Source organism: Apium graveolens, chromosome 7 (genome assembly GCF_009905375.1).
Source record: "Apium graveolens cultivar Ventura chromosome 7, ASM990537v1, whole genome shotgun sequence".
Classification (NCBI taxonomy): Eukaryota; Viridiplantae; Streptophyta; class Magnoliopsida; order Apiales; family Apiaceae; genus Apium; species Apium graveolens.
The window spans coordinates 100,132,904-100,140,983 of NC_133653.1; the positions used below are offsets into that span (position 1 = coordinate 100,132,904).

Below are 8,080 nucleotides of genomic sequence, written 5' to 3' on the forward strand. Positions count from 1 at the left end.
ACATATTCGTCATTCATGTGGATTATCAAATGTCACAGACGACCCTACTATTTTGTTTGAAGATAATTCAGCTTGCATTAAATGGTTAAAGGAATGATATATCAAGGGAGATCGAACAAAACACATATTACCAAAATTATTCTACACTCACGAATTACAAGAGAATGGAGATATTGAGGTACAACAAGTTCGATCATGTGATAATCTGACGGATATACTTACAAAGTCACTACTGACATCAACATTTGAAAAGTTACGAAATAACATCGGAATGCGAAGATTAAAGAACATATTATATCAAGATGTGAGATATTTTATTCAGGGGGAGACTGTACTCTTTTTCCTTCGTCAAGGTTTTTATCCCATCGGATTTTTTCTTTGAAGGTTTTAACGAGGCAGTCAATCTTTAAGATACTCACATTTGACAATCAAGGGGGAGTGTTATAATAATGATTGTCAAATTTTACTGAGGAAGACTCGCAATACTTACTAAGGAATACTCGCGATACTTATCAAAAAATACTTAATTTAATATTGAAAGCTTGTCACGAAAATCAAGATTTTGTTAACTTGACTAAGAAAACTTACCTATTAAGTTTTCTTAGTATAGTTGATAAAACTCTACTGTAAATAGATGTTTTGTCTGGTCATTTGTACTTGAACAATCACAAAAGAAGTAATATAATTTTGATATCTCTCTCTTTCCTTCTCCATTTCTTATTCTATAGTTTATAGTTTATTTAAATATAACAAAATATAAATAAATGAAATGAATTCTAATATATAAGATAAGAGTGATTTTTGTAAGGGTAAAATGAAACAAAAATAGAATTCAAATTGCAGCCACTAGGCCTGGTTGGGCTGACATTGGGCCCGCCCAAATAACAATCGTACAAAATCCAAAAGAACCCGATTTGAGTCGTATACTTACATTCTACACACAATTACAATTACAGACACGTAAATATTACACACACACAAATCGGTGAATTGATTCAAAGCTTGAGAAGAGAAACAAACAAACAAACACCGTTTTAATTTCAGTTCAAAACAAGGTAACGCCCATATATTTGTATGTATATATTCGAGTTTTAGTCTATGTTGTAGTTTCCTCTTTTACATACAAATATTTATTTTTTAACTTGTGATTTGCCAAGAAATTAATTGATTAATTTATGAATTTATTGATATTAGATTTTAAAATTAGGATTGATGTGAAAAAAATGTACTCCATTTAGAATGTGAATACTTGGTGGTAAAGACAAGTCAGCTTCAACACAATTGGTTAAATATCGTTATAGCTATGTTAATCAGTAAAGGATACTTGACTTTCCAGGAAATCTGTTATCCAGAAATGAATCGAAAAGTAATAGAGTTAGTTGTAATGTGCTGGTATTGTTGAATTTGTGTTGATTAAAGAGTCTCAGTTTGGTTGATCACATTGATGTCAACTTGTAGAATACTTTGTAATTAAGTCCTAGTTGTAATTTAATTTAGTATTTGGTGGTTCGGTATGTATGTACTGAAGGGAGTATTAGGATATACGAGTATTAGGATATACTCCCTCCGTCCCAGCCAATTCTTCACGTTTGGTTTGGGCACGGAGGTTAAGAAATATGTATAAAGTAGTGAAAAAGAGAAAGAAAAGTGGGGAAGTGGTGGGACCTATTGATTTTTAATGTAAAAAAAAGGAGATAGTGGGGTTAAAAGTAGTGTGAAAAGGGAGGAAAAGTGAGAAAGTGGTGGGACCCGTTGACTATTTTTGGTAACTTTTGAAATGTAAAAAATTGGATGAGACATCAAAAAAAAGGAAACTGTAAAGAAATTGTTGGGAAAAAGGGAGTATGTTTTTTTTTATGGTGCATAATGCATCGACCTTACTGGAATCCGAGTAATCAAGGAAACTATGACTTGCGAATTAAAACAGTGGAGGTTGAATACATTGTCATAACCTTGCTTTGAACTGAATTTAGTCTCCAAAGTGATGAGGGGGTTTTAACTTTAAGAGTTTTATTCCAATTTCCAGGCCTGGTCACTTTCAGCCTTAGATAACCATGTGGAAATGTTGACTTTTAACGTGGCATTTGGCGGAGTCCTGATGAGTTAAAATACACTCATTCTAATAAATTTATCTCTGAGAGTTAATTTTTTGTTTCGAGGGAAATTTATTCCTGAGAGTAACTCCTACCCTTTGGATCTTATGGATGTCAACTTTTAGGATTTTGAAAATTAACTACAACTTATATGATTTTTTTTTCAAAGGAGAGGAGTATGATGCTGTATTTGCTCAATTCTGCTACTATGCATGACCATACCTCTTTCCAGGAAACTTTTGTTATGAACTAAAAGTCTCAAATTAAGCACACTGTAATGGTCTTTGTTTGAACTGAATTTAATCTGAATGACTGTAATGCACAAGCTGATAAACCTTCACAATTTCAGGCATGTGCCTACTCACAAATACACACTCGAGCACGCACACACACTCTTTTGTGGAATGAGGTGACTATTTATGTAATTTTGCTTATCATAAATAGCAAAGAAAAGGGTGAGTTACTTTGGTTTATGGAGGAAGCAAAATACTTGTACGTAAATATTGGATTCTGTCTGCAAAGCAAAGACCACCTAGACACAAAAGCAAATAAAAAAGATTGCGACATGAACAAGGATCTCATCATGGCCTCTTTAGACACTATTGTCTTTTTCTAGACATATTAGCGTAAAAAACTAATACCTTTTAAACTTGTTTTTTAACAGATGTCTAGAAGGTATGATAGCCGTACAACAATCTTCTCCCCTGAAGGTCGTCTGTACCAGGTAGAGTATGCAATGGAGGCCATTGGAAATGCAGGTTCTGCAATTGGGATCTTGTCCAAGGATGGGGTTGTCTTGGTTGGTGAGAAGAAGGTCACCTCTAAGCTTCTCCAGACCTCGACATCCACTGAGAAAATGTATAAGATTGATGATCATGTAGCTTGTGCTGTTGCTGGAATAATGTCAGATGCAAACATACTTATAAACACTGCCCGGGTTCAAGCTCAACGATATACATTTTCGTACCAAGAGCCCATGCCTGTTGAGCAGCTAGTTCAGTCTCTTTGTGACACCAAGCAAGGTTACACACAGTTTGGTGGGCTTCGTCCATTTGGTGTTTCATTTCTCTTTGCAGGTTGGGATAAAAACTATGGATTTCAGCTTTACATGAGTGACCCAAGTGGAAACTACGGTGGTTGGAAGGCAGCAGCTGTTGGAGCTAACAACCAGGCTGCACAATCAATGCTGAAGCAGGACTACAAGGATGATATCACTAGGGAAGAAGCCGTACAACTTGCATTGAAGGTTCTCAGCAAGACAATGGACAGCACAAGTCTTACTTCAGAAAAGCTCGAACTTGCCGAGGTATTCATGGCTTCTGGGAAAGTTAAGTATCAGGTTTGCTCGCCAGAGGCCTTGGGTAAGCTGTTGGTCAAGTACGGGGTGACCCAACCTCCAGCAGAGGCCTCCTAGGTCAAAGGAGACATTTTGTTTAGAAGTTTCAAGTTCTTGAATTAAGTCATAATATTTGGAACTGTATGCTTCTTTTTTATGTCTTCACGGATGTTTTTGACTAATTTTCATTTTTTCCATTGTATGTTGCATTGACATCCAGACTTAATTGCACTGTCGCAGATGGTTTCTTTGTACTTGGTAATATTAGAAAGTAGCTTTTCATTTTACCTAGTAGCTTTTCATTTTACCTTGTTGGGCGAGAAATTGTCATGTCTGGCACTTGGATTGTGGATTGTTTGGACTGTAGAATCTTGCGTGTATGCCACCGTTGAACTTGAAGTTCATATGGTAAATGAATTTGTATCTTTAAAACTGATGCTTCAGGTTATCGGAAAAATACATTTACTATCACAAATTATAGTTTCAAATCTATGGTTATTAGATATAAAATATTTTCATGATTTCGAAAAGCAAGCAAATGAAAGAGCAAGATGCGGAAAACATATATAGTTCCTTTCATCTCGGATTCAAATTTCACAAGGTGCAACAGCCTCGTCGTTCTTCATGTTTGGTACACCTCATGAATTGATGGATGTTAGCATAACAAGTACAAAATGAACATATAAGAAACTACAAGCTACTCAACAGTAGACTTCTCAGAAGTCAACCATTCTTGTGCAGCAACCAAGTCAGGTAGCACAGTTGCACCAGATTTCCTCCATTCTTGAGCATCTGGTGTCTTAAATCTATCCAATAATAAAGCATGCATTCCTATACTCTTTGCAGGAACATAGTCTTTACGCATGCTGTCCCCGATGTGCAGAACTTCTTCTGGTGCAATGTTACCTGCCCTCTCAAGAGCAATCTTGTAAATTTTTGGATCAGGCTTTTCAACTCCTTCAAGACCAGAAAACACGCCGAAGTCCCATTCCGAACCCTAGATTGTAACTGGTCATTAACCAAACTATCAAGAACTGATAATGAAAGGAAATCCTATGTCATTATATTTACCTGATTTAAACCCATGGCCGGAAGAATTACATCCTTATACCGGTACTCTGCATTACTAACCAGTCCAACCAGTAAACCTTTTTGTCTGGCCCATGTGAGGAAAGGTTTGGAATCTGAAAACATAGTATAAGGTGCAGCAGAGCCAAAGGTGGAGTATATGCGCCTGAAGACCTTTTCAAATGTCTCCTCATCATAATCATATCCTGCCTGGAAGTATTATAAAGAAAATTATACTCCTTCCTCCATCCTCCAAAAAGAGCCCAATCACCAAATTTTCCTCATTTTAATTTTTAATATATTTTAATCCAATGATGACAATGTTCAGTAGAAATTAATGCTGGCAACTTAATAAACCAGATAGAGATCATTGTAAAATATAATGAACACAAATTCCTAGCCTAAATACAAATTACTATTTCTCGAACAGAGGGAATAATGTAACATATAATGCAAACAAGTTCCGAGCCTAAATTCACCAAAACAAGCCTTTGACGTTTCTAGGGAGTGCATAGGTATTCACATATTTGCAAACTTAAACTCAAAACTGGAGGGTTACTAGTATAATATGCTCTTTCAATATACTTAACTACAAATACCGTATTTCCCTTGTTTTGTACTTCAGAAGTTCTCTTGACTTATAATGCAGACTAAGTATCTGATCCATATCTACTTCAGGAATGTCAGAGATACAAGAAACGAGACTTATTCTATTTTCATAGATAAATCACAGGACAGGCTGGACAAAGGAAAGATTTTGAAAAAAGTAAGCAAATGATGAAATAAATACCTTTGCAAAAGAATCTCTAACACAAGTTTTCCACCATACAATGTTGGGAATTTTCTCTGCAAACCCAAAACATGGATGTTCTTTTGCCATGTTTGAGTATGCAATCTTAAAACCCTCATGTACGCGTTTGTAATCTGGACATGGCAGTCCTGCAGATTTGGCTGCCATGCAGTAGTAGTCACCAAGCTCCCCTTTGTAAGCTATCAACGTGCCAGTAACATCCAGCGTGATACAACGTAACTTTGTCAAAATAGACATGGTGAGTATGCCTCTGTATCTTGGTTCTGCAATCAAATCTAGAAAAACCATTATATATCACTTGTTAAATGACATTATGCAGGAACTAGAGTATCGGATTCCTATGTACTACCAACAACCTCAATATTTTAAATTATCATGAAGTTTGTTCACGAAATGATATTATGCTGTGATATAGCAAGCATTGCCAACAGGCCTATTAAGAATCTGGCATCGCCTGAAGACAATTGAATTACTAAAAAGAAAATGAGTTTCATTTGATTCAAAAATAATTAAAGGTGTCTCCGCAGTTGGATAAAATCCCTTCCAGGAGTCAGAACAGGTGATAAAATCTCTAAAAAATTGTAGTTAATTCTGAAATTGACAGGAGCATATGGAACAAAAAAAAGCTAGTATATGATAATCAATACAGGCAAATGTCAATAATAATAAGAATAACTACAGCAAAAGAATCCATTATAGGAAATATTGAAATTTAAATGAAATTCTGAGCAAGTGCATAAACACTTTGGCAAACCTCTTAATATTCTCAGATTCTTCACAGATGCAATGTATATGACAGAAATTGATGTGTACCTATCTAACATTATCACATTCTTGCATTTCACCTAGTATACGCGAAACTTGCATCATTTTAACATACATGATTAAGATGACAACTCACAGAAAAATGCAGTTTTAACTTCTAACCACTCTGCATCAAGAAGCCTACAAGTAACATCATATCATCTCAAAGTGCAAAAATAAACAAATAAATAAAATGACCAACACTGTCAAGATAATACACAAGATTGCAAAAATACCATTCTACAGAACAATCACCAGAAATTGAAATAATGCCAGATTTATTCTGGAAAAAATGCAATAATATTTTAAAACAAAACTAAATTACCTCAAATGTGAAAGACCAACATCAAATTAAACATATAAAGACCAATACCATGTAAGTAAAAATCAAAGCAATCAAACCAAAGTATATAAAGAGTGGATAGATGAACAAAAGAAAACCAAGAAAGAGAAAAAACAGAGAGAATCTTCAAGTGAGTACCTCGTTGAAGTCGCCAAAGTAGCAAGTTAAGTTGGCTTCAAAAAGATGTTGGATTTCGAAAGCACACCGTATTTAAATACTCCTTCATTTTTGTCATTAACTTATTTTACAAGTGTGTGTATGTACTTTTATTACCCTGTAGATTACTGTGCACGTATTTACCATTTCTTCTAGCCAGTGGGCTATCTCTCTCTCTCTGTTTTACTATTTTGTGGTCCCCATTACTTCAATTCAATTGGCCATTCTTTTACCGACTAACAAAAAATAATTTTTTTTCATATAAAATTATATATAAATTTTATTGTTAAACAAATTATATATAGATTTAAGTTCTCACAGCACGCTTAATGAATAATCTTTAGTTTGGTTAGTTCGTCGTTATAATTATAGGTGAACAGAGCCGATTCAGAAATTTATTTTAGGAGGATATTAGATAAATTTTGAAAAAATACTTATATATTTTTCAATTTTAACGAAATACATTCAAATATTTTTTTAAAAATAATAAAAATATATTAAATTTAATTTTATGAGGACATATATTTCCGGTCACTAAATTCTTCCCAGAGAAGAGTGCAAGTAATTCAAGTGGCTCGTTGTATATGCAATTAGTAATATAGAATAGAACTACACCAATATAAGATGTAAACTAAACTTCTTTTGAGAAGAAGATGTAAACTAATTATTTTCGGGAAAATGGTTTGAAAATTTTATTGAGTAAATTTCTCACGAACACTGCATCAGCAAAGAGCAATACCATTTGGTTGAGAGAGTTGGCAATAAAACCAGACACGGAAATAATAGGTCCATAAACCATGGACGCATTATAATAGAGCAGTTTTGATTAAAGTAAAGCCGTTGATCCGGCGTATCCGATATATTAGATGTGAGAGCAATTCCGATAGTTAGCAAGTTCAGTGATGATGTTAAAATTGATATAACTGTTACTATAATATAAAATTAAAAGGGTTTTTTATATTAAAATAAAATTTATGGTACAATGATAGATATAAAATACCACTAAACATATTTAAATAAAGCTCTATTTCAAATTAAATAATTATACGGTACACAATTATATTTGTCACTATTAGATTACTTCCTGGGCAGATGCCCGACTATATTATATTTATTTTCTGAAAAATTATTTTAAAATAGTTTAATTTGAATATATAATAATACAATGTTTTTAATACATAATAATGAGAATATAATAAAATTATCGGCAAGGGTTGGCTCAGTTGGTTAAAGAGGGGATAATTATCATTTTTTGGTCACAAGTTCGAATCCCACGAGTGAATTATGAATCCCACGAGTGAATTATGATTATACCTCCTGAATTAGAGCATGTCGCTTAAGTGACCCGAAGGGTAGCGGCTGCGGGTTCTCTACGATAAACAAAGAATATAATAAAAGTATAATATAAAAACCTAAAAAATAATATTACCCAAACTACAAATATTGATTATCAACTTTTTATTAAGTAT

The 8,080-nt window shown here is 33.9% G+C and overlaps 2 protein-coding genes across 5 annotated transcripts; one reads left to right on the top strand and one right to left on the bottom strand.

The window, feature by feature from the left end:
- Positions 1-901: 901 nt before the first annotated feature.
- LOC141672262 (proteasome subunit alpha type-4-like) lies at positions 902-3,716 on the top strand. Its single transcript, XM_074478822.1, has 2 exons — positions 902-1,055; positions 2,758-3,716. The coding sequence occupies exon 2, from the start codon at positions 2,758-2,760 to the stop codon at positions 3,505-3,507; it is 750 nt and encodes a 249-aa protein (XP_074334923.1). The 5' UTR covers positions 902-1,055; the 3' UTR covers positions 3,508-3,716.
- Positions 3,717-3,938: 222 nt separating this feature from the next.
- Positions 3,939-6,741, bottom strand: LOC141672261 (uncharacterized). Of its 4 annotated transcripts, none has more exons than XM_074478818.1 (4): positions 6,594-6,741; positions 5,288-5,583; positions 4,501-4,707; positions 3,941-4,426 (listed from the first exon to the last, which is right to left on the bottom strand). In XM_074478818.1, exons 2-4 carry the CDS (start codon positions 5,543-5,545, stop codon positions 4,127-4,129), a joined length of 765 nt encoding a protein of 254 aa, XP_074334919.1. In that variant the 5' UTR covers positions 5,546-5,583; positions 6,594-6,741; the 3' UTR covers positions 3,941-4,126. The 4 variants fall into 4 exon arrangements, with proteins under 4 accessions (XP_074334918.1, XP_074334919.1, XP_074334920.1 ...); XM_074478819.1 differs by having other exon boundaries at positions 5,288-5,571; positions 6,594-6,740; XM_074478821.1 differs by lacking the exon at positions 6,594-6,741 and adding an exon at positions 6,438-6,533.
- Positions 6,742-8,080: the final 1,339 nt, after the last annotated feature.

Bases quoted from the DNA above. Each gene is read 5' to 3' on its own strand.
- LOC141672261 (XM_074478817.1), bottom strand. From the start codon at position 5,596: ATGGTTTTTCTAGATTTGATTGCAGAACCAAGATACAGAGGCATACTC. The intron at 4,708-5,287 runs GTATTTATTTCA...TAATACTTCCAG, and splicing joins TTAGAGATTCTTTTGCAAAG to GCAGGATATGATTATGATGA. The intron at 4,427-4,500 runs GTAAATATAATG...GTTACAATCTAG, and splicing joins CGGCCATGGGTTTAAATCAG to GGTTCGGAATGGGACTTCGG.
- LOC141672262 (XM_074478822.1), top strand. From the start codon at position 2,758: ATGTCTAGAAGGTATGATAGCCGTACAACAATCTTCTCCCCTGAAGGT.